General features: G+C 40.0%; 1 protein-coding gene across 1 annotated transcript in view; it reads right to left on the reverse strand.

Moving 5' to 3' along the window:
* Positions 1-27,499, reverse strand: part of Ptpn13 (protein tyrosine phosphatase non-receptor type 13) — a 167,167-nt gene that overhangs the window by 87,494 nt on the left and 52,174 nt on the right. The window contains 4 exon segments of the mRNA XM_076926338.1: positions 9,124-9,669; positions 18,718-18,805; positions 21,199-21,384; positions 24,037-24,102. Of these exon segments, the coding sequence (XP_076782453.1) occupies positions 9,124-9,669; positions 18,718-18,805; positions 21,199-21,384; positions 24,037-24,102 (886 nt within the window).

Raw genomic sequence — 27,499 nt, forward strand, 5'->3', positions numbered from 1 at the left:
GTGTGTAGTTTCCAGACACAGTAGATGAAGTTCTGGAAGTCATCACTGCATTAAGAACAGTGAAAGGCACATGGCGGGATCAAAGTCACCAAACTGTGCTTGTCACACACACGCGCTCACACATACACACACACACACACACACACTCCCCCTCTACAGTCATCTGTACAGTAGCAAACACTGGAACAAATAGGTATTAAAGAAGAATGACTTAGAGAATTTTGGTTACATTTTGTAACACAGCATACAGTACTTTTTCAAAAAGAAACGCGTTGTGAATTCCTCACACTACTTCAGCACAGTAAGAATATTTTTTACCTTTTACTCACAGCTTCACCCTGTGAACAGAACTAACACCAACTCTGGTCACACTGACTTCACTGACAGCAATTAACGAGCAGCGTCTCATCCTTAACAACCAAGATTCACACTGTCTGCTAGTGCAACGGCACACTTCGTGACTTAAGTGCTCGAAATCATAGCCTGCGCTCATGAACACTGTGGCTTAGAAGTTTAGGTATCACACTCCAAGTGTGAAGACTTGCACATGATTCTGGGCTCACACAAAGTTCTTTCAGTCGATCATTTTCATGTTAAATTAATCCAACCCAGAGCAAACCATAACCTAAAGGCAGCATTACGAATGGCGCATAGTCAAGCTCCAACTACTGACATAAGGAAGGCGCCATCCAGCCAACTCCAGCAACGGGGATCCACGGCTACCTTGGCATTCCTTTGCCTTTAATACAGAACTCAAATTACAATGTCAGTTTTAGAGACAGTGACAACAGTGACTGCTTTTCTAGTTCTTAACTATTAAAGCCCCTCCCCCACTTTAAAAGAAACTGGCCCTAATAAATAAAATACCTCAATTATCAAACAGCAAAGAAACACAAGGTGCCCTGCTGGATGCAACTGCTTTTGTGTTAGGAGTGACTTCTGGAGACCAGAGACTGTGTCTCTCGTGTGTTCTCTAGGTCCCACGCTGTGCTCTGATCAGTAGAGTATGCTCTAGCAGCTCCTGAGACATGACCACGAGGAATGGAAAACGTAACCTTGGAGATAAAGTTTGAGAGTAGGACTGTATCAAGTGAAGAGGAATATATATAGAAACTGTGACTCTGACTACTCTGTGTGTGAAGCTTTTGTAGTGGCAGGCATGACAGAAAGATATGGGCTCCCCCGGGACCCATATCCGGGTCATGCCTTATGTGGTGACTCCAGGTTCTCATCCAGCACCACCCAAGATTCTCTGTTGTTCTTCCTCATTGGTCAGAGTATTTGAGTTCAGTCTCAGAGTAGACAAGGAGAGGACTCTCACTCCCTCCGTAATTGGCCAGAGAATATTACTATATCCCGTTTCCAAAGTAGCATCACGGAGTGCACTAAAGTTCTTTAACTGCAATACATGGGTTACAGTAACAAGCATGTGTGTAGTACCAAGTGTGTGTGTCAGGAGTAATGGCGTATGCCAGGGATACAGCTGGGGATTAGACAGATTTCTGAGACTTACAGGATGAGAAACAAACCCTTAAAAATAAGTATGTTCAATTAAACAAATATAGATCGCCATCCTGAACTGAGGGGTAAGAGAAATATTCCCAAACTAGGCAATGCCTAAAACAGGTGACAGTCTGAAGAATGGGTGGCTACATGAATGGAGGCAGAAAAATACAAAATAATTCCATATGGCTTAGTTGTTAGGTAGACAGATGGAACTTTCTCATATTGTACATGCAAACATATGAAGAATGAACGGGAGGTTCTTTATGCATCTTTTACTTATATACAAGTGTGCAAGAACATATTTATGTCCTCTGCACACACAGAGATGTGGAAGGGAGTTACAGAAAAAGAATGGAAAAGAGAGGAGAAGAGGCAGCCAGTGTGACAAAACCTGAAGGATGAGGGCCAGGGAGAGGCAGGGACAACCTCAGCCTCTGCCTATGACAGAACACTACTGAAGGGACAGAGAGACTTGGAAGAAACAGAACATTTTGCAGATTAAAACAGCTGGCTCTCAACTGGGTATAGTTCTGAGATCACCTAAACCGTACCGCTAGTTAGAGGCTGGCTCTGTCTCAAAGATAACAAAGAAAAACCCCAAACAGAAAGAAGCAAGCAAACAAACAAACAAACACACTGATGGATCTTATATATTGTGATGAACTGTTGCTAGCAAGACTTACTTGTAACATACGTATTTAAGATCTACCTGTCTGTCAGTCTGCGCTTCCCAGGAGGCTGTGCGTGCACAGGCCAAATGGAGGCTTTAAGTAAGTGCTGCTCTATGGCTAGATTTGATGTAGATACTTGCTTTCTGAACAAAAGAGTTTGTTTTGGTGGATCCAAAACTAACATTTTCTTACTAGCCATATAGATACAAGAAAGTATGTGTTTCTACTGCTCCTTATTGTTTGAAAATATATTTTCCATTTGATAAATTAAGAAAAATATCTATGGTCACTTTATTGTGACTTATACCAAAGAGTAATTGTTGCCCGCTCCCACTACCACCACCACCACCCAACAAATGCTTCTAATACCAGTCTCCCACAAAATGATGTAGGCACACTGGACTATTGTGGTCCCTGGCCAATGTGGCTGTGTCAGAAAGATAAACCAGGTCCTCAGCTGCATCAGGCACACATGCAGACTCATGTGGTTCTCAGCTCCAAAGGTAGAGCATGCAGACACGGGATCTCCTGCACTTAACAGTCCTACTCCATGATGCCCGTCCCTGGAAGCACTTTGTGCCCTTCCTTCTTTCCAACCAACATGTTAATTTATCCACAATAGCATGCTTCAAACATGCAACGCCCACTTGTAACAGGAGGGCTCTAGTTATTACTAGCGTCATTGGTATCCAGAATCCAAAGGCCAACTTACTAATAACGTCATTGGTATCTAGGATCCATGGGCCACTTACTAATAATGTTGTTAGTATCTAGAATCCAAGGGCTACTTACTTTCCTGTATGTAACTTTCCTGCTTGTTGGCGTTTACTTCTGTGGACCAGATACCCTTGTAATAGAGGCTTATTTTACTTTGTGGAATGGTCTGAGATAACAATCTTTCTTTTTCTTTCTTTCTTTCTTTCTTTCTTTCTTTCTTTCTTTCTTTCTCTCTTTCTTTTTACTTAGAAATAAGGTAGAGGAACAAAGAGTTTATAACTAGCATTTTGATATTAGCAAGAACGTGTTAGGCAAACAGTAATTCTCTTTCTGGGGATGACAGCATTGTGAATTCATCCCTTTGCTTTTCTTAAATGGAACTATAAAATCAAAAACTGAAAACTGAACCGTTTCCAGTGAAATGTTGAAACCTCAAAATTAGGAACAGGTGCTTATGGATTCCAGCTGCCCAGCAGATGTCAGACCTATGGACAAGGTTGTCAAGACAACAACATTGGGCCATGACCAGAGATCATAAAACTTGTAAGAAAGACACAATATTTATTTTGAGGTAGATTGATGGCATAGCTCACTAAATAAATAATATTTAACTACCATTTTATAGAAAATTGTCTTATCTGTCCTTCCTATATTCTGTTTTGTGCAAACTGCAGTGAAGCTCTGACCATTTTCAGAGCCTCACACTCCTGCACATCACTCTCTCATAGTGAAGAATCCACTATGAATGGTAATTACAACATGAGACGTTTGTCAGAGAGTCCTAGTGACAACCAGACAACTTCATAGCCATTAAGACTAAGTTCAGAAAGTACAAATGAAATCATTCTGGCACTAAGGAAGAAAGACCAAAGAATACATTAGAAGCATCGTTCTGCGGAAATGATGATGTGAGCCTGGGGCTGGAGACCAGATGCTCCAGCAGTGGACTGGGGCTGGGTTCCTAGCACCCATGTAGCAGCTCAAAACTACATGGAACCTCGGTTTCAGGAGATCCAATGGACTTTTCTGGCCTTAGCAGGCACTGTACACATGTACTACATATACATACATGCTGGCAAAATACTCAAACATAAAGATAAATAAAGCTTAAAACCCCTTGATTTGTGTTTTATGTGTGTAGGTGCTTTATGTGCACGTGATCTGTGCATCATGCACAGATCCCCTGGAACTGGAGCTACATTTGTATGTTATCATGTAGGCATTTGGGAATGGACCTGGGTTCTCTGAAGGAGCAGCAAGTACTGAGTCATCTCTCTAGCTCACTTTTAAAAAGTGAAATTAACAGTAAAGAAAAGAACATGCCATCAAATTTAAAACTGATTTTAATCAGAGAAGTCTGTTTCTCCTGCCTGGAGCTATCTGGAAGCTTAAATGTGGCCCCAACAGTGATAACTTAGAATCTTTAAGCTTTGATTATAATTTCATAGGATCTCCATTGAGTCTAAGGTTCTCACTGTTCCCAGAGAAGTTGGAGTACTCAGTGTCAACCACTGCACTCGACACACGTCCTTTCCTTGCTGCTCCAGCTGCAGGAGTAGCCACTAATGCTCCTCCATGGTAGCACATCATGGAATACCCATGACAGGAGAGTAAGGCTGGCCATGGAGTCTTAACCCTGCACAGGAAGGGCAGCTATAGCAGACAAAACCCAGTCTTCTTTCCAGCCTTTCTTTTCCAGTGCTATCCTGCTCCATTATATTAAAATGTATATACTTTTGGAGAGACAGTCTTTTGTTAGGTGACTAGTTCAATGCCCAAGTTCCCAGGCAGTAACAACTCTTAACAATGTATCTGGTTTCTTCCTGAAAGCTGGATGAGCAATGGAAGAATCCTATGACCAGGTTCAAGAGGTAGATTCAAAACAGGTTGACTGTTTTTTACTTTTTGTGCATCATGTATCTCTTTTGATACATTTTTATTTACTCATTTGTATGAGCCTTGGCAATGAGCTGAGAGTCAAATACACCCAGACTCCTTGCAGGTGAAAACTCCATAGGCGAGCTGAGTGGCCAACATCAGCTGAGGTGCTACAGAGCTGACTGAGGTAAAGACCCCTTTCTGGAGGACGGGTCTGCACCAGAGAAATGCTGCAGTTGCAGAATCCTGTGTGGTCTGTCAGTTCAGCAATCCTCCTTGACACACCAACAGAACAAATTACATGTGGCAATTTTATTTCTGTTAGGTTGTTTAAAATTGTTTTTATGTTTGTTTCAATCATCTTTGGAGATGCTGACATCAAACCTAAGGTTGGTGTGGTCCAGCACTATAGTCCTAGTCCCAGCCCCAGGACATTATTTTTTTTCTTAAGTGAACTAACAATAGAAAATCTCTAGCCAGAACTGTGGAAATCCATAGAAATAACTATCCTCCAATTCCGGAACTGTGAAAACCCATGATAATTGACAGAAACTCAGTCATCAGTCAGACCTGGGATACGGATTATTAAAGCCCAAACAGTGTTTGAATAACGATGTACGCTAAGATGTCATCTAATCCTAAAATTACTGAAATCCATTAGCAGCTGTCAGTTTCAAGATCACAAAAGACTGAATAAGAGTATGTTAAATGCCCTAAAATATGAATATTTACGGAGGAAATACACAGATAAAAATAGTGTGTACATTAGTGACACAGACTGTTCTGCCTGGCTTGTTGCACATAAAGCACCCGTTTTCATGAGAATTCAGTGAGACAAACAGGACTCATCTCTGTCCTCCTCTTTCTTTGTGTACTAGTTTGGACATCTGCTGCACTCCTCTTTGCCTAGCTTGTGTCCATTACCTCATCTGCAGAGAAACAGCATAGTTGAAAAACCACTCAGCCCCAAACCAAAGACCAGTCAGGATGCTTGTTTTTGAATGCTATACCTCAAATGTGCCCACAAATAATGTGCTAGCAAAGCAGGCTAAGCTATTGCTACTTCCAAATATAATAACAGAGGAGTATTCAGGATGATTTAAGTATCTGCACAACAAACCCAGAGTCCCAGGTTTTGTTTATTGGGTGTTTAAATATCTTCTGGAAAAACACAGGCAGGTTTTTAGTGACAGCAAATCGTTTTAGAATGTTCACAGGAAAAAGATTCAAGATGGAAAATGTCTAGTTATTTAACAATTCAAAGCATGTTGCAATTGTAAAAAGAAAGCTTTTCCTTTTTGTTTTTATCCTCTGACAAACATAAAATTTCAAGATCTGGGTAGGATGTATTAGCTAGTTATACATTTGTATAGATACTTATATGAATAAATAAAGGCTTAAAAATACTATATATTATCTTCAAGAAAATACCTGTTTGGACTCAAGTTGGCATTCTGAGTTCTATTTAAGCATGACACTACTTCATGAGACAAACAGATCACATGCTCTATGTATTTTGTTGTAGGTAGTCAAATTAAAAGTTACTTATTTAAACAAAATACATTATGCTGACAACCATAGTACAATTTAAATTTTTCTATTCCATTAATATTTGATCTCTTTAGCTCTTGAAGGTTCAAATATAAACAATTTTACTAATCTACACTAATATTACTTTCAAAATATTAAGACAAATAATCCTTGAACGCCAGTAATATAGACACTACTTTATTTCTTTATCGTGTGTGTGTGAGTGTGAGTGTGTGTGTGTGTGTGTGTGTGTGTGTGTGTGTGCGCGCGCGCGCTGTGCAGTGCATACAGGCAGGTATGCAAGTGTGGGTGTCTGTACCTGTGTAGGTCAGAAGAAGACAACAGGTACTTGCACACTGCTTTTCACTGGATTTTCTCCAGGCAGAGCCTCTGACAACACTGGAAGCTTGCTGCTTTGGCTAAGCTGACCAGCATGCTTCGGGATCTGTAGGATTCTGCCCCCTAACAATGAGGTCACAGGCAGGCTGGTTCACACCCAGCACCTTACAATGCTTGATTTTATGAATTCTGTTCCTTCATACACAGAGCAAATGTTCTTATCCACTCAGCCATCTCAGCTCCGTGGTTTTATTGTTGTCATTTATTATCTGTTAATATTGATATTGAGGCTCACTAGGTAACCCTAGCTGGCCTGGAACTTACTATGTAGACAGGGCTGGCCTCAAACTCATAGATGTGCTAGTCTCTCCTTCCTAAATGCTGGGATTAAAAGCATAAGTTATCATGTCAAGTTATTGTATAACCTCATAAGGTGAGCTAATGCTTTATAAGATGCATACTACACACAATCTTACACTATCAATTAAATATCTATTATTTCTTCCATAATTCTAGATTCTTTACTGATTACTACTTTCTGAGTTAAAGAAAATACTGCAAAACGCCTTTTACTAAAACAGCACATGCTTCAACTTAAGCAGCAGAACAGGCCTTTAGCGGAAAGAAGGCAATCTATGGAATGGCTGTACTGAACCAACTGCCCAAGATGAGTGTGGGGGACAATGGGCAGCTCATCGGTCAAGTGTCTGCTGTGCACACGAGGACCTGAGTTTGGTCTGTAGCAACACGTAAAAGCCAGGCTTGGTAACAAGGTTTATAATCCTAGCACTGTGGGTGGGCAGGGGACCTTAGCATGGGAGATGAGAGCGGACAAGCAGACCCCTGGTCTTGCTATTTAGCTACAAAGCCTTGGATCCAATGAGAAGTCCTATCTCAGAAAACAAGACAGTGGCTGGAGAGATGGTCTATCAGCTATGGGCACATCCTTTCTTCTAAGCCCCTCTGTAATAACTCCCAGCTCTAGAGGGTCTGATGTCTTTGGCCTCTCAGAATACTACACTCACATTACAGCACCCACACTCCCTACATATGCACAAAGCTAAAAATCAACATCTTTTTTGAGAATAGGTAGTTAGCTCCTGAAGACCACCACCTAAGGTTGACCTGTGGCCTACAGATATACACAAATACACATGCATCTGCACATATATAAACAAGCACCCCTCTGCACACACAGAAGACAGTTATGCCCTTTAGTATGTTACTCCTTATTCTGAGTAGAAAGCATCATAAAGTGCTTGTCAAATGGCTATGATAAAGGACAATACAGTTAGCCTAAGACACAGGGAAAGTTACAAAGCTTCCATCCTCAAAAACATTCAGAATTTGGCAAGCTTGATCTACATATGAGTTCAAGGGCAGGCCCCCACGTGCACGTGCATGTGCATGTGCGTGTGCGTGTGCGTGTCTGCCTGCCTGCCTGCCTGCCTGCATGTTTTTTGAAAATCCACTTTTTCTCTTGCATATACTTACACTAAAATAGCCCTTATCCATATGCTTCAAACATAACTTTATTCAATTTAATGTACTGATATTCTTTTTGTATGTGACTTAGATATTTTGGAAATAGCTGTAATACAGAATGATAAGAATTTAATATGTGCTGGGCGTGGTGGCACACACCTTGAGTTTCAGCACTGGTGAGACAGAGGCAAGCTTATCTCTGAGTTCCAGGCTAGCCAAAAGAACACAGTGAGACCTTACTATCTAGCTTGTAAAGTTGATTAAAAATGTGATGAATAACTGGCTTAACCACGTCACCTTCATTATCTAATTAATCTGCCTTTGCTAGGTCCATCTTAAAGGTGGCATAACTCATACTAGGTAAGATTACTACTCAGCTCATAGACCGAAAAGTCTAGACTGACTTTACTTAAATCTACACACAGATACCATGCTTATGGAAATGCAGATGCCAAAGGTTATTTCACACCAGCTGTGCCTGTTCCCACACCGTGCACCCTGTCCTCAAACCATGTGGCCTGGCCTGGCCTGCTTTAGAAGCTGGTGGTGTGGAGCCCACCTGGTGCATAGCTCACTCACCCCAGTGGCTGGATCTCAGCTTCTCAGTACCAGGAGCCTCCAAAGAGACAGCACATACTCTAAGCTGCCTGACTCTTGAGCTCAGATTTAAAAGTGCACTGTGTGTGTGTGTGTGTGTGTGTGTGTGTGTGTGTGTGTGTGTATGTGGTGGGGGGTGCCAGGGAGCGTCCTGCTGCAGGGCTCTGTAGCACTCTGAGTGTGTGTATGTGTGGTGGGGGTGCCAGGGAGCGTCCTGCTGCAGGGCTCTGTAGCAGCAGGGCTCTGTAGCACTCTGACTAGAGTATTAATCAGAGAGTGAACAGAAATAGGCAGGAGTCAATGTGACCCAGATGCAAAGGCCTGGCCGTAGAAATTAGACTGGTGGAATGGTTTAATATTTTAATTCATTTATCTCTCAGACAAACAGAGAATTACTAACCTTCTACATTCATGGCTTCTCTCAGAACCTGAAGTTTCTTTTGTCTCTCTCGAATTCGGTCCAAAGCACTTGATACCGCAGAGGAGGCTGGCAGCTCTCGGGTGTGGATCACTGGTTCCACTTTCTGAGGGCCAAAGACATCCAAGGCAGTGCTTCCATCAGAGTACCTTCCTTCCTTTCTTCTAGGAGTGGTCGATGTCCATCCTGTTACTGTCTCAGGGTCACAGTGTTGGTACCTGCCAGTCTCTCCAGAAACATCTCTGTCAGCCACACAAAGCAAGTCCATGGACGAAGCCCAGGTCTTCTTCTTAGATAGCACATCAATTTGTGGACTACTAGTTTTGAACTGGTAAGGGGAAGAGAAAGTCTCAGAATCTTCATGTCTGGAATTATTATCAGATGGAGTATCCTTGAAATAATCTTCCTCATCTTGTGTGTCTCTGATGGACAGAAATCCCATAGATTTACTAAGCCCTTTGTTAAGAAAGGTGTGCTGAGAGAGCGGAGCCTTGTGTATGTCTAGTACATCAGAGGTGGAGCTTCTTCCTGGAATGATAAGAATCTATCATGTATGCACAGAATCTTTAGAAAGTCAGCTAGCATGTAACCCACTGTAGATAATCAAAGTGCTGGCAGCTCCCTGAATGACACAGTGGAGGATGGGGGACAGACGACCTCAGGGATGTTAAGGGTGGAAACATGGCTGCTGAGCACATACAACCCTGAGGCCGATGTCTCTTTCTGCTTGTGCTCTGTGTAATTCCGGGGACCAAACCCAAGCCCTTATACATGCAAGAACTCTGCCCCTGAGCTACACCTGCATCACACTGCCTCCTAGGAGACGGATGTGATACTGAAATATATTCCTTTTGAGTACCATTATTTCTATCATCAAAGATAAACGATTTGGTTTTAAAATAAAGTTAAGTTGTTAATGGCACTGACTTTTGTAGAACAGCAATTACCTATGAAATGATTTAGGATAATATAATCCCTAAAATATGCTCCTAACTTCTAAATACTTAAACATGTGTTTCCTGGTGTATTCTGATCTTTTAAACAGATATGCTAAATTAAAAAACAGAATTGTTTCTATTCTTCATAGGAAGAAAATTGTAACACATGGAATTATTAAGTTCAAGATTATACTATAATTAGCTAAGTTTTTAGAAAACTTTACTATATCTAAAACCCAGATTATTTCCATGGAAATTCTTTAAAAAATCCATTTTCTTCATGACAGACTATTGTACAGACTAAAAACTAACTGCAATACTAAATTTAGCTTCATCTTTATAGTTCAATGGAGTTAAAATCAGGTATTTATCCTGTTTGAGATATACCAAAAGTGTCCATCTAGCTATATCAATTATATAAATTCACATATTCAACACCTAAAATGGTATTTATCCAGTCAGTCAGTACTGGAAAAAATGTAGAAAATATTTTGATGTTACAACCTCAATAGTCCCAAAAACCTGACAACTGTCTCTGGTATATTCTGTGATTTCTCTTTGAAAACAAATGTGTTATATAACATGACTAGATCTTTCAGAATAACAAGAAGTTGCTTGCAAATTCATCTGAAGCAATCAGTTGTCTCTTCTCAGTAATAGTTGTAAGCTTTAATAATCTGATAACAAACTTACCCTGAAAATATTAGGAAAAGTACATTTGTATCAGTTGATGCAATAAATAACACAAACATCATGCTGTTTATTTCATATTTCTGTGAAGAAGGGATCTAATTAAATGTAACTATGGACAACTTCCATATTTGAGGTACTGGAACTACAGGACATTAGAAAACATACCTCACCGAGGCAGGTTATTACAAAATCTAGCTTCTAGTATGGCCGTGACACAGTCCTTTAGGAGTAAGTAAAATTCTTACACAAACCACATCTTGAAACTACTGAATTTACAATTGTATAGACGGTAAAACAGACATATTTTTCGAAGCTGACAAAATATATAAGCTTTAAAAAAAAAAAAACCTTAGAGGACTAAGCTGCACGTGAATGCAGCCATCTTTTTCCTTTCTGGCCCTTTGCTCTAGGCAAGCAAATAAACTTTGGAAAATTCAAGCAGGGTACGAACACCACAAATTCATGCTCAGACATTCCGTTCCCTTGACAACATGTGTTAACAGTAAACTCGCTTACTTTCTACAATGAGTTCACTTTTGCTCTTCTTCAAATTCCCACTTTTATTGTTGCTTAGCTGGTGATCCCACCTCACTTCCCACAAGGCAACAGCACCTTCCTGTGACTCCTTCCCGTGCCTCCTCGTCTTCCCGTGGCTCAGGCTACCCACCCACCCACATACAGATACTTTCCTTGTTGTGTCAAAGCCTGATGCTTCCAAGCAGTGGAGGCCAGGCCCCAGCAGGTAATCTGACTTTCCCTCACTGTTTACTTTAAAGCTTTTGTTTTTGTTTAACTTCTCTGCTGTGCACACACAGTGCCAGTATCTCTCCCCTTTTATTGAGCTGTTCTTACTAACACAGAAATATCATCTAATTTTTCTCAGAAGACAAACCAAATCAAGACAGACTCCTCCCATCACCACATTTCCCTTTGACCGTTGTCTTCCAACTAGTTCCCCCTGCTTGGGTTGGAGTCCTGCCACACTGTACCTGGGCAGCCCTCATTATCCATCACTAGCGGCTTCCCTGCTTAGGCTGTTCAACCTGCTCTTGATTGTTCCTAATCCTTTAATGGGTTTCCTCCAGCATGAGGTTCAGAAGTACGCCCAGCCCACCCACCACTTATTTTTGCATTTTCCTTATAAATTTCTATTAATGATCTTTTAAATAATATCTTTTTGATAAGTGGGATTTAAAAACTCCCAAACTTACTTTCTTAAGGCGTGGGGTGAAGGTGTGCCTGTGAGGTGTCCAGCCCCAATTGACACATCAACAGTACAACCCTTAAATCTAAGGCTCAACATCACAGAAATGGGGGCAGAGGTACTTTAAGTGCCTAGAACCAGGATGCTGATTAGATAGGGTCCCTAGACATCATAAGAAAATACTCCCATGATTCCCAACTGCTTGACCAATATTGGCCTCCTGACAATACTAGTTGACATGCCAACATGGACAGAAGGAAATTCCACAAATCCTGTCCTGAGATGAACAACTCTAGGTGATCAATGGCTGACAAGGGAGGGACAATCAGTTTCCTTCAGTGACAGGATCCCAAAGAAACTGTTCAATTTTAAGTGCTCAGTCCCTGGACACACATAAAGTTGGCCAATGCTAAAGGGACTCAGTAGACTGTGTGTGAGCACATACACACATAGCTGGATAGACGGAACAGTAATTATAATAGACAAGGTCAGGAATGGGAATGGAAAGGCAGGAGTGATATAGATAAACAGTCATGTGTGAAGTTCTCAGATTAAACTAGACACACATTTTTACAAATAAAATAAAAATAAATTTAAAAAACCAAAAATATACACAGGGAAAATTTTTAAAATCTACTTAAGAGAGTGTCACAAATTAGTATTGTTTCTACAAATATGTCAAATTTAACTTGTTTTCAAATCTTATCTGCTGATAATCACAGACTTAAAGTCTCACACAGCAATTCCTTCTAAAAGATGATCTTGATTCATAACTGAAGCCTATCTGGTGACCAATGGGACCACAGAAAAGACAGTGAGACAGAAAGATGGTCTGAGAAGGAAAAAAGATGGGGGGGGGCAGAACTGAGGAAGCTGGGCAAACAAGGTGTGATGCCAGCAGGAGATCGGTGTCACAAATGACCTAATGCAAAAGACTGAGTTATAAAGTTACAACTTTGTTAAACTGGGGAGATCCCTGTCACAAATGACCTAATACAAAAGACTAAGAGTTACAAAGTTGTTAAACTGGGGAGATCCCTGTCACAAATGACCTAATATAAAAGACTAAGAGTTACAAAGTTGTTAAACTGGGGAGATCCCTGACACAAATGACCTAATACAAAAGACTAAGAGTTATAAAATTGTAAGTTACAAAAATGTTAAAGGAAGAAGAAACCATTGTGGATAAAAGAAGAAAAACAAAGTTAAGTGGTTGTTATTGCAATGTTTTGCCCATGACTGGTTTTATTTGCATTTCGGAATAAAAAGGAGACATGTCTTTAGGTAGAGGTGGAAACAGCACACGGTAAAAGCAGATGTTGGCTGGCCCAAACACATCGTTTTTTTAAACCAAAGTTTTAAAGCAATATTTTTAAACCAAATACTCCTAACTGGGCAAACTCTCATCACTCTCCGTCACACTCTAGCACACTGTGTCACACTTGGTCATGCCAATGATGCTCTTGCTGTCTTCAACTGCACAACCAGACACAGAGACCCTAATTTACCCATTACAGGATAGGATAAAAAGTTATTTTTTATAAAATACAAGATGTAGTATAAAACAGTAATTCTGAAAAACTGCAAATCTTACTAAATAAAGTAAGGACATAATATAGTAGCATAATCACTTTATGTTGCTAAGGCACTAGGGAAAATCTCACTAATCTAGTAACTTAAAAGGTGAGTTCAAATATAGACCCTAGCCATATGGCTAAGAAGAAACATGGCATGCTAGGCTTCTTAGATGCTCAAGTCTGCTGGCCAAAGAGTATGTGCACATAACAGCAGCACCATTTGATAATCTGTATCTGAGACTAAACAAAATGTACACCAGTTGACTGCTTTTCCAATACTTCTAAACATGTGTGCATGCTATTTAAATTATTTTACACGGTTAGCAATAAATCCCATTGCAGTCACCAATGAAGCATGACAGTCATGCCACTGGGGGAACATTTCCTTAGCCTGACGCAGTTACCCCTTCCACTGTATGTCTCACTATACAGATGATCCCTTACTATATAAGTGTATATATGTACTCCTGTTCACACATCTCACTATACAAATGATCCCTTACTATATAACTGTGCATATGTACTCACAGCCAGAACAATACGTGACTGCCTTACTTGTTTCGTAGTTATAATTCCCTATAAAATAACTTCCAAGAGACTGATGGCCGAGCGAATTGATCTCAAAACTTAAAATCCAGCTTAGGTGGCAGCACTTAGGAGAACGACTACTATCAAGAGACTTTGATTTTAAATCAACCCATAAGCTTGTGCCAGCCAGTCAATTTCGATGTTTCTCATTTCTTCTCTCTACAACATGTGGGTATGATTTAGCACTACCTGTTACAAAGATGACAGGATCACAGAGCTAACCCATCTGACTTTTCTGAGCTCTTCTCAATAACAGCAAAATAAATTAAATTTTTTCTTTTCTGTTTCTGCTTTGTTTCTCTAGACATATAATTACCTACCAAGAGGAAATTTATAACTTCTCTTGAGAGAAATAATGAAGCCAGAGATCAGAAGGTTCCCATAAATGTCTTAGACCTGTTCTTTAATAGAGTGTCAAGCATTCCCCAGTAGGATAACAGGCTGTTAGATTTTCTGGTCTCTTCAGGAGGCTCTGAGCTCTGTTCACAGACATGGGTTGTCACCAATCATAAGCATCCAATTTTACAATGAACACACTGATGCTCTCCTTCTGGAGAAGGTACAGTTTGCTCAAACCTCAACAGAGAGGAATGAATACCAAGTGAAGAGCTACAAATAAAAGACTTAAGAAAATCAGGGCAGAAATGGCACACCCTTTAATTCAGGACACAAGAGGCAGAGACAGGTGGATAGCTTGAGTTAGAAGCCAGTCTGGTCCACAGAGCGAGATCCAGGACAGACAGGGCTACACAGAGAAACCTTGTCTCAAAAAATAAATAAATAAATAAATAAAAAAAAATAAAACAAACAAAAAAAAATTTAAAAATATAAAAAGTCTTCGTGGAGTGTACCCCATTTATTTCAATTAAACGGAAAAAGATTCTTTGTAAAGCACATGTTTTAGCTATTTTTATTATGATGGTAGTATAGGTGTTCCCTAAAATAAAGCTTGGCAAGAATCTGTGTGTGTGTGTGTGTGTGTGTGTGTGTGTGTGTGTGTATAAACAATGCTATCAGTAAAGGCAGCATTAAGTAGCATAGGGATGACAGCCCACCAGCTTAGACCTTCACTTTTGTGACAGGTCTCAGAAGATGCACGAGCCACCCTCAAGGTCATCCACTCATACATGACACGGCAAATGGTAGTGGCTTAGCACTCACACAACAGATACTGGCATTATCCCTGAACCGGCTGGCTTCTTTCAACCTGACTCTGTATCTCTCTGCCCATCTGTCTTACTGCTTTCTTTATTGAAGACTGTGATCAGGAGCCTAACAGACTGAAGCTAACGGCCCCTAGGCACTGCCAATGGGTGAATAGTTAGGAGAATGCTTCACTAGCAATGTGGATCTCACTTGGCCCCCAGTAACTGGAGAATGAGCTACCCTGCCCCAGTGGAACATCAGCATCCTAGAAGAATATCTATGCTGATTACTTATTTAATGTATGTGAATGCTCTATCTGCATGTACACCTGCACGTCAGAAGACAAGATGATGTCATAGATGGTCATGAGCTAGCATGTAGATGCTGAGAATTGAATTCAGGACCTCTGAAAGAACAGTTGGTGTGTTATTAATCACTGAGCCATCTGTCCAGCCCCAGAATATCTATTCTTTAACAGTTAATTTTTTTTCCAGTCTTAAGCTTCTGAATTAGTATATGCTACTGACTATTGGCTGCTAATTGCTTCTCCTCATGGAGGCCTTAATTAGCGTCACTTCCTTGCCTCAAATTTGTTGAGGTTTTTTTACAAATGAAAAAGAAACTTAAAGGGCTCCTGTACAGTAATCATTACTAACATACCAGCACTGGCTGGGAACACAGGACTCCTCCTCCATGTACTTAACCAAAACAAGGGTGCAATTTCTACTCCAAATATAATTGCAAAAAATGCTTGATTCTTTTACTACTCCAAAATATAAATAGAAAAAAAATCCAGTTTCACCTAAGTGGCCCATTGTTAATTATTTACAAAAATCTCTTTAGTTTAGAGAGTGGAGAGATTGTGATCCAACTGTAAATGATTTCCACTAGTTTGTAAACTCATGAGCATCCCTTCATCACTTGTATCGAAACAGCCCGTGAATCCAATCCTAAAGAACTACTAGGAACTATTAAGCCATGCCATTGCATTGTTTTAAAATAAAATTAAAACCATATATTAAAATGGATTAATATTTATTTTCAAACAACTTACAATGCTTTTATTGTTACAGTCAGAAAAGGGTCAGGATCTGGAGAGATGGCTCGGTGGCCCTGGTTCAATTCCAAGCACCCATACAGGCAACTCACAACCACCTGTAACTCTAGTTCCAGGGAATCTGACTCCATCACACAGATATATATGCAGACAAAACACAAATGCACATAAAAATAATAAAAAGTAAAATGATTAAAGAAAAAGTAAAGCAATGGGCCAGGACAGTGAGATGCTCTGCTTTGCTTTTTGCTCACATCTTATCCAAGGTTTAAAGTTAGTGAATAGGAGTCCCACATATTTATAGAAACATTAAAAAGCTGTATTGTGAAAACAGGATTCTACCATCTTTCACTGTCTAACATTTTTGATAAAATTCTTTCTCATGCTCATACAATCGAAAGATATTCACTGAACATTTACACAACCAATTGCACTTAATATATCCATGGGTTTTCCCTATGTCCCAAAAACTAATCTTACATAATTTCTTATTTAAAAACACATAATTATTTGTAGTTAAGATATGCCTACAGAGTTTATACATAGATTCAATTCAGTCTCCAGTTGTTACTTCTGAAATGACCATATAACAGTTATTGTCTGACACACTAAAATTCTAAACCACCAAAAGTAATTAAATGTATTATGTTACATTTCACGGCCTTTAAGACTTCACAGACTAAACATGGCATGACAGGTAATTTCCCCCCCAGTAGATCCTCGATTGGTATGAACTAGAACAAAAATATCACATCATTCTTGGGAGGTCTTGTAAGAACCCAGACCATCTAAAAGAAGTAATTATTAACATATAAAATTATATTTATTAATTGAGCTAGTAACACACGGACATTAACTGTACAGCATCACCATGTAATTGGCAGAAGGGGCAGATAGTGGGACCCTCCAGGAGGGCTGGAGACAAAGCAGGACACAGAAGGGAAGAGGTGTAGAAGGCAGGAGGGAGGGGACCATGGGGAAAGAACATGCAGAGGGGAGAGGAGGATACAGGGAAGCGGAGTGGAAAGACAGAAAACAAAGTTGCCAATCTCATGTCTCCTTATTTAAATGTTCAGCTTGAGTCCTGGAAAAACAGGCTACTGCAGATTGCTACTGACATTCATAAATAATTTTCCATGATTATTCTGTTCTGAAAAGGAGAGTGGCTGAAACTGACAGATTCTTTTGCACCGCTGAACATACATTATCATAGTTTAAATACTGGTACAGTACAAAGTAAAACAGACTTTTACCCACAGTGTGTCATATATCCGAGGGACATGAGAAGTTGCAAGAAGGGATTAAAAATAACTTAAGTACTATCAAAACATTCTAAAAACTAACTTAGACAAACCTCACTTTGTACTTTATCCACATATAAGTAATATATATTGGGAAAGAATCCTCTAGTATCTTGACATGAAAGATAAGATACTTTTTCAGAAATAGTAATAATCTTCATTTATAGCAAGTAAAGCAAAATGCCAAAAGAGCCATTTAACCAACCAGAGCATAGCACAGAATCAGCACAAAGCACATGTACTGCTCTTCTTGACTTCAGGAGAAACAGGGCCCTGGTTTGGAGTACATATTTTTTGCTTAAGAGGTTCCTGAACTCTGCAAACAGTACAGACAATCAAGGGTCTACACTTAAATTTTACAAGAAAGGTTTCTCACAGCTTTCTTCTTTGCTGTTGTTTGTTTTTTAAATAAAATAGTTCTATGTTGGTTTTCTGAGGAAATTAAAATTAGAAAGGCTAATTTTCAAATTTTATACGATTACATACATTAGAACATATTGGATATACCTGTTCTTTTTATTGTTTTTCTTTGTATAAAATATTCTTGCTAATGTTTATGTTATCATGACTTTCAATAACTCCTGATAAGTAAAAAGAAAATAACAAATGTAATTTACAAAATAAACTACAGCAGTATTTGACAGGTGCAGGTTCGGGAATACTCTCTTCTCATGAAATCAATTCAGTGGATCTTGCCTATTGTTAAAACACCAGAGCGCAAGAAGACCTATGCTGCTTTCTGGAGCTCTTCCTTCGGGGGTCTTGATGCTTATAAATACATGTGTGTGCTCATCTGGTCATGCTGTAAAACCTAACCTTAATATAAACTACCTTCATAAAGTAAAGTCCTGATAAAAGGGCCTTGGAAAGGGCAGTAGCATGTGTGGGAGTTGCGGCAGTAAACGTTTTATATAACTGCAATGTTTATTTATTATTGTGCGTGATCTTTATCTCCATCCCAGGGCTTCCAGTCTGCATCCTTGGATCCTCGGGACTGCAATCATAATTGGATCAAGTTTCTAAGGCAGGCAAGCACACTTCCAGGCCGCTCCGCCCACACTCGCTCTCTTACCTGTGGGCAATCCTTTTCCTCTCAGTCGGTCTCGAATGGCCTGGCTCCGGTCGGGCTTTTGTTCACTGCTACGGGAGAGCGGATCCGTCTGTACACAGGTAATCAAAAGTCAAGTTGGATAAAATAATTTTTTTTTAAATCAGTGACTGTCCACAGAATAGCACATTACCCAACCTTGAGGGTTTAGTACTAAGTAAGGAGATCGCATGCCTGACTGTATGTAATCTTTATGGCTTACACTTACATGGATCAGGGCTGGCCAGTCTAGCTTCAGAAAGTTAAAAGGCAACAAAACACAGGGTGAGCCGTACCTGGGGACTCAGGGCTAAAAGTGGCTCCATTTGAAAGCAGTAACTTCTGTTTTCCTCTTTCTGATAACTACTTTCATCTCTCAAATTAGACTTATACAATTTTAAGGCTACAATAATTTTGTATAATAAAACTTTTTCCTGGCTGCAGCTATATGTTGGGAATACCAGCTTACATTATTTCAGAAGTAATTTCCTAGATACTGCCTGCCAGAATGGCATACTCTGCTGAAGTTTCAAACTGGATATCCTGGCAAGTGACAACTTAAATTGGTGCTGTGAGGAATCCTCTTTATAACAACATGTTTCAGTGGTCTGAAATTTCAGTGACTTTAACCATAAATACTTATGTAAAATAAGCCATGTCAAATTAGGTCAAGCTCTGTATTATATAGGATGAAAGTCAGAACACTAGCTTACTTTGATGAGAAAACCAGGATAAAGTTGGCTAAAGTTGATGAGAAAAACGATGCTAAGTGTGGTGTGAAGGCACGCGCCTGCGCCTGCTTCTGTGCACACATGTTAATATCCCTCCATTACTGACTGAAGTTTGTGTATAGATCACAGTTCTGTCTCAGGTAGCATGCTCCTGGTTCCAAGCATTTTACTTCCTATTTAAAAGAAGATTTAAAAGGAAGTATTTCCGAAATGATGCTGTCCTTGAACTGCATAGCTGGCATCAGTCACAGTGCACTGACAGGAATGGGAAAACAGTGAATATTATAGGTATTGTGAATGCCTGCTTTGAGACAGCGGTCAGCAACAACTGCCATTTACTGAATAGTTAGTTATGCCCGGCCCCAAACAGTGCATCATCACGCCATACCCAATTCTCAAAGCAACCTGGTGTAATACACACCATCCTTACTGCCGTAACTGTTACAGATGCTCTGAAATGGCGAAACTGTGTGGAGTACCTGGAAGCAGCTCTGTTACCTTCACAACTGTCTGGTGACATGAATGGATGCTATCTAGTAATAATCATAGTTTATAGTTAGTCAAAATTAAGGTAAAAGCACTGTAAGACTAGAGGACCCAAGGCACTTGAGCTGGCATGCTGACCGGCTCACAGCTGATTAATCTTAAGTAAGCACTTTGACCATCACAGTATCCACTGAAGACAGGAAAAGCAAGACCTTGTGGTCAGAGACATGCAGCTTCTGACTGTATCTCTACTATAAATGGTTTAGTAGCTTTCATTTTGCTTTCCAAAAGGACATACGAACATAAAATGGGAGCAGCTGGAACAGGAGAGCTTCATTCATCGGCTCCATTACCCACACCCCCCGCCACAGGATCATTAAAATTTAGTGAAAGACAATTCACGTTTTGACCAGGAGACCTGTGAGCCTACTTCCCACCACACGGCAAATCGTGTGGAATATGTATATACTTCATTTTCCAGGACAAAGAATTAAGAAGAAGCCAGGAAGAACACCACGTGATAGCACAAGACTGTAGCCCACACGGGGAAGGGACAAGCACTGAATGAAGGCTGTCACACAGCAAGAGTGGGTAAGTATAAATACTGATCAGAAAGCCACAGACAGTGACAGACCCAGCCAGAGAGAACAGGACAGGACAGTTGAAGGGAAGAAGAGCAGAGGTCAGATTATTAGATACAGATTTTATTCTTGAGTTTTTTACATCCTGGATGTGAGAATGGAGGCACTCGAGTGTCAGGCACCAACAGAGTCATGGATTCCTTCACACCGGAGACAGAGAGGAAGGCTGAGAAGTTCACAGGGGATCCTGACAAATGAGGACAAGAAAGAAGTCTGGAAACAGGAGGCACGTTAGGTATTTCTGAAATCACTCTGTGTGTGAATGCATTTCCTCAGGGTGCTCACTGTGGTCTGCTCAGAGATCTCTGGGGAGGATCAGAGGAGGAATGTATGGTGGACAGACTGTTACAGCTTGAAAATGTTAGTGTTCTACAATCTTTTCTAGAATAAAGTTCTTTAAAGGCTTTCATAAAACGTGGAAGTCTAATGAACTGCAATAGAAATACTAAATTTTTAAAAAATTGTTTGTAGTAAACAACATTAAACCATAAATCCTATTTTTTTATTCCATATCTTGAAAAACTGTACTATAATACATTGAAAGAGAAGTTGTGATACTACTGATTTTCAAACTATGACTATGCTTACAAGTTAAAACCGTAGCTTACCCCAGAAATATTTCCCAGGACCAGCTTTACCAACTGCTTCACATAGGAAAATGAAGGTGCACAATTACTGTTCCTGATGTGGGCACTGCAGGCATCCAGGACGGTTCGAACCGACACCCGAGCATAAACAACATCCTCACACATGCCCAGCAGAATGCTATTGAGATGATCTCCCAGCTTGATGGGCTAAAATCAAAGGAAAGGCCACATTAATAAACATAGACAAAAGGCCTTTATGGGATCTCAGGAACACAGCGAATGTTCATAGGAAATGAATTATTTTCTATTGGCAATTATGTCTCATTGATAAATTTGATTCAAAAACCATAACAGAAGGAAGTTAGCATGTCTTCCTAGATATAAAATGTAACAACAACAACCACCAAAAGCTGTTGATTCTATAATGAAGAAGTGTGGTTTTTTCTGTTTGTTTGTTTGTCTGACAGGGTCTCACTGAACAACTCTGGCTGACCTGGAACTCTCTATATTGACCAGATTGGTCTTGAACTCACAGAGACTCCTGCCTCACCTCCCATGCACTGGGACTAAAGAGTATGTGCCACCATATCTGGCAGAAATGCAATTCTTTGATTATTCAAATACACTGAGAAATGGGGACAGTGTTTCAATATTCACTGTTCAATAAGACCTTCTCTCTATAATTTGGGATTTGTATGATCAGATAGAAGATTCTAGATGCTGAAATAACTTGAGAGCAGTTAAATGCGATGCTCAGTAACCTGGTAAAACAAATCGGAATGTGACATTATTTGTTAGTTAAAATAGGTTTTTAAGTTACTGCAATTAAATGATCCATAAGCATAAAGAAGGATGGGGAGCAGCCGTAAGAAAAGCGTAAGAAAAGGCTTCTGGGCTGGAGTGCAGCTCACTTGCAGGAGGCTTGCTTAGCACGTGTGAGGGCCTAGGCTCAATTCTCCAGTGTCCCGAGAACGTATTTAACAAATTAAAAGTCTAATAACATTACATACTGGCCAGCCACTGTGGATGTGTAAGCTCTAACATCCATTCGGTCTAAACAAAGGCTTCATGTGACATCTCATCTACTGGGGTATCACTTTTCCCCTTGTGTCACAGTAGATACAATTTCCTTTAAAAACCTACTCTCTCTAACCCTTGGGCTCTAATCAGAAGTCCAATTTTGGTTTTTCTATTTCCCCTAACAGAGCATTCATTACATTATATTTTCATTATCTATTTAGCTATCTGTATCTTCCAGTAGATTTCAGAGTTATGGTTCATCAGCAGGTCTAAAGTCATGTGTTTTATCTGATACACGATATACTTATTAAATACCTTTAATGTTAAAGTACTTCTAAAATGGTAATACTCTATGATCATAAAGTATAACTTTGATACCTTCTAATTTGTGCTTTATTTATATTGACCTTTTATTTCAAGTTATTAGTAAAGAATATAAAATGGAATTGTAGACTGCTCCATTTGACATGATAGTTACATGACAACATCAATATCTCCCGCAACAACTGATTTTCTCATTTATATTTATAGATTTAAAATTAAGGAAAGAAAGAAAATATACAAAAGTTTCCAAGAGGTAAATTAGATTGAGCTATGCTGAATAATATCACTCATCTCATGAATTTTAAGATGTATAAATTATGGATTAAATGTTATTTGAAAGTCTTTAATTCTTCTGATATTCAACAAAACACAACTGCTTTTGTTTTTGATTTTTGAATGACTAAAATAAACCCATCTTTTCATTTCTCCTCTTCTTCATCCGTGTGTGTGTGTGTGTGTGTGTGTGTGTGTGTGTGTGCGCGCGCGCGCGTGCACGCTCACAGGTATGTAAGTATATGTACAGATACGCACACGTATATGCACACACGTGGAGGCCAGAGTCTGGCACTGGGTTCTTCTACAATCCTTTCCACACGGCCATTTGAGGCAGGCTGTCTCACTACAACTGCAGTACACCGGTTAGTCACCCGGCTGACCACTGAGCTCTAGGAGTAGCCTCTGTCCATCCCTCAGGTACCAGTGTGACATACGTGCTTGATCATGCCCTGCTTTTGTGTGTGACAGAGATCCCAAGTTAGGCTGCCATGCTCGTGGGGCAAGCGATTTCCTGTCTGAGCCACCTCCCAGGCCTAAATGACATACTGATGTTATAGAGTTGTTTCCAATGCTTTCACTCCTGTTTTCCATTATGTTTATATTGAGATTCCAGAAAGCAGAATTATTTTAGAACAGAAATGCTGAAACTGGCCTAACAATTTCACCAGAGTACAGGGTCTGAGAGCTAAGCTCAGGTGTGCGGCTGCTGTTACGGGAGCACGGAAGTAGGATTCTGACATTCTAAGTGTAGAACATTATCAAAGCTCCCACAGCCCTAAAGGGCTGAAACGAGAATAGAGGCCCTGCTTCCCTACCACAGGCTGACTGGGACAGAGGGGTCATCTCCCCTAACACACTGGTACAGAACTGCTCCATCACTATTGTCAGTGTGAGACTGACTCATCGATGTTTAGGTCCTCCATCAGTAGATAGTGAGAAAGAAAGTATTCTAACATCAGCATGTCATCCTTCTAGCAGAGCCCGGCTCCATCTCTCAGGCTCAGTCATGGACAGTGACCTGGGCAGAGACTGCCCCAGTCCTTAGGACATCTTTAAAGTGATTTCATGAGCTCTCACTGTTAGTTCACTCTGACTCTGATAGTGCATCCATGAGCAACCAGTATGAAACAGCACGTGCCTATCGGCATGCTGTAGACCACAAGTAATCACACGGAAGACTTTTGTAAAGGTATAGATATGTACCAGTATAAAAAACATCTCACATGTGAAATGACTTACCTGGCTTTGAGGTACTTCATGGTCAGCCCCCCAATACAATGTCATTCCAAGAGAATAAATATGGATCTGGGAAAAGAATTTTTATAAAAGTCACTTTATGGTAAAATTTTTTTTTTAAATGTAACAAGTATAACATTTTTTGCTCCAAAGGAAGTATAACATGTAATTTGAGAAAAAATCATTTTACACAACTTATATGAAAGCGTAGAGAGATTAAAATAAGAAATATGAGTAGCACTGAGTAGACTAGATGCACCATCCCAGCAGCACGGCACAGTCTCCTTCAGTGAGCGATCACTCTGCTTGCTTCTCCTTCAGTGAGTGATCACTCTGCTTGCTTCTCCTTAGGTTTTCATGCAAACTTAAACAATGTGAACACATGTTCCAAATCCTTCTTCTACATGACATTTATGATGCAGTCTAGCCTTGCTTCCTTAATTCGCTGGCAGAGATGTCTGTTAACTGTTGCAGAGCTCAGCCTTTATTTTATTGTCTACTGCAGTTTTAATAATAGTCCATCTGTTACTAATAGACAACTAAGGTTTTCCAAACTTTATGATATGCATTTCAGCAACCTTTTTTTATATGGAGACATTTCTCTTGAGTTGACTCCTAAATTATAAGAGAGCTGCACCTATAGACAACCTCCAATACACTCACACTCACACACACACACACCCCACATGCACGTGCGCACACACGCTCACACACAAACTGACCAAATGAAAGGATGGTATTTCCCTATACATTAGTTTATCATTTTCACTTCAACTACTGACACAGAAGTTTCCACATAAGACTTAGATTTTTGCCAGTGTGAAAGCCGAGTGGTCAATCTAATTGGAGGTCTGATTAGCTTATTTGTGGGTTTGGGAGAGCAGAGAGAAGGAGGATCAAAGAACTATTCTATCATTGATTTTAAAATAACCTCGTATGATGTGGGCAGATGCTCCATGGGAACTATTGGAAAGGCTGGAGAGGAGGAGGCACTGGGATCCTACTGATCCTGCAGGCAGGAGGTGGGCCTGTGGAGTAGACTATAGAAATTTACATAGATGCACTGGTTAAGGGACCTCAAGAAAGGCCTGCCTGCCTGTTCTGTTACTGTTGTTGCTGCCCTTAGCTTTCCAACGCATGACATACCAGCAACTGCCCCGGGAAATCCAACATATACTACACACGAAATTTCCAATACATACTACATACTAGAGGTTGCCCAGGGAGCTTCCAACACACTACATAACCAGTGGCTGCCCAGGAAACTTCCAGCACACACTATACAAAACTTCCAAACACACTACATACCAGTTACTGTCCTGAGAACTTCCAAACACACTACATACCAGTGACTGTCCTGAGAACTTCCAAACACACTACATACCAGTGACTGTCCTGAGAACTTCCAGCACACACTACAGGAAACCTTCAATACACACTACATACCAGTGACTGTCCTGAGAACTTTGAGCACACACTACAGGAAACTTTCAATACACACTACATACCAGTGACTGTCCTGAGAACTTCCAGACTTTAACCCCGGCTGTGGCTGTTGAAGCCAATTTTGTATCTGAGGACTGAGCAGTTATGAAGTTCTCTGCATCCCAGTGTACAGATGCCCCTTATTAGAGTCCCAGCCTCTACTTCATGTAAGCATCTAGTGAGCCTGCTTTCTAATAAGTATACGTCATATGAGTTCTGTTGTTCAGGCTGCCCTGCCTAACATCATGTGAGGGTTTTCATTTCTTGGGTTTTTTGGTTGCTGGGTTTTGGTTTTTTGTTTTTTTTGTTTTTTTTTTTTTTTTTTTTTTTTTTTTTTTTTTTTTTTTGGGGGGGGGGTGACGGGACACGTCAGCTTTTTCTTATTGTATTGTTTGTATTTTATTTGATTCCTGTTTTTTAAACTCTGTTTTTTAAATTCCATAAGATGGCTTTAGTTCTCTTTAGAAATAGGTGGGGAAAAAAATCTATGTACAAATAAAACATTTTTACTATGTCACGGCACTTCCATCGGTTTTTTTTATATTGCCACCTAAAGTTGTTCCCAGTTTATAACAAAAAAATTCAATTTTCAAATATTTCCAATACTTCCATTTTTCTTAATTCTAGATTATTTCTAATGACTTTTAAGCTCACTCTGATTTACTCCACCTCAACTCCACAGGCAAGCCCTAGGTTCCTCCTACCGCGCCTGTGTGCACTGGAGCCTAACACTGCATCAACTGGTCCAGCCTCGGCTTTTCTCTTTCCCTTTTCTATTCTATCTTGTGACCAAGCTTTTCTTAAGCACTATTCATTCTACCAAGAATGGTTTATGTTTGTCAATTGAAGTTTTGCCCACTAGTGATAAGCCAGAGATGATGTTTTAACTATGTAAATCAATTTACACAGGCCTAGGGTATTGCTGTAATAGGCCTGCCCATGCTTTTATTTGAAGGAATGTGAATTTTGGGATGGGTCATACTAGTAGAAATATGGAAGACGGTAGTCCTGAGGGTGATTTGAACTGTGAGGGTCTAGCTCAAGAGGTTTCAGAAGAGAAGAATATATTGCCTAGAGACCATTCTTGTGATATAGAAAGGAACCATTAAAAATAGTGAAGGAAACCATTAAAAACAGAAAGCTGGTAAAGACATAATTGAACAAGGAGCAATATTCCAGCTGCAGCAAGCTGCAGGACCTAGCAGCTTCAGCCACATGATTCTGGCTTTAGAGTCAAGGACAGAAGAAAGGGGTTCTCTAGACTCTCCCTCCATGACTAAGGATTGCTGGTGAGACTAGGCGTGTTGTAGAAGAGTGGAGGCTCGGAGAGACCACTATGTGAAGCTGTGAAAGTGAGGGCTGGACTGTCCTGGAGAGCCCAGGATGTTGAAGATGCCAGAGTCTCATGGGATACCTACTCAGGAAAGCTGCTAACAGAAAGTGGAACCAGCCCAAGAGAAGGAAGTGTGCTGCAGTCAACAAAGATGAAAGGAGTTGGAGATCTAAAGAGCATTTGACATGAAACATGGAGGTGCAGAGTTTGGAGAATCCCAACTGGGTTTGGTCCCATATTTCTTCATAATCTCCCTTTAATCCATTTTGGAATTGTGACATATATATGTACACACACACACACGGAATCCATTCCGTGTGTGTGTGTGTGTGTGTGTGTGTGTATAATTTCCATTCTATGTGTGTAATATTATATATATATATATATATATATATATATATATATATATATATCCATCCATTCCGTGTGTATACACATATCCTGTGCCATTTTATGTTGCAAGTATATGATCTGCTTTTTGACTTTACAGAGGATTACAGTTAAGAGATTGCATGAATCTCAAAATTTGAGAATTTGAACTTTAAACTTTTAAACAAGTTTGAGACTGTTATAGACCATGAGAACTTATGAAGTTGGATTAAATGCATTTCTGAATTATGATATGGCCACAAGCCTATGGGGGCTAGG

This window comes from Arvicanthis niloticus, chromosome 27 (assembly GCF_011762505.2).
Source record: "Arvicanthis niloticus isolate mArvNil1 chromosome 27, mArvNil1.pat.X, whole genome shotgun sequence".
Taxonomy (NCBI): Eukaryota; Metazoa; Chordata; class Mammalia; order Rodentia; family Muridae; genus Arvicanthis; species Arvicanthis niloticus.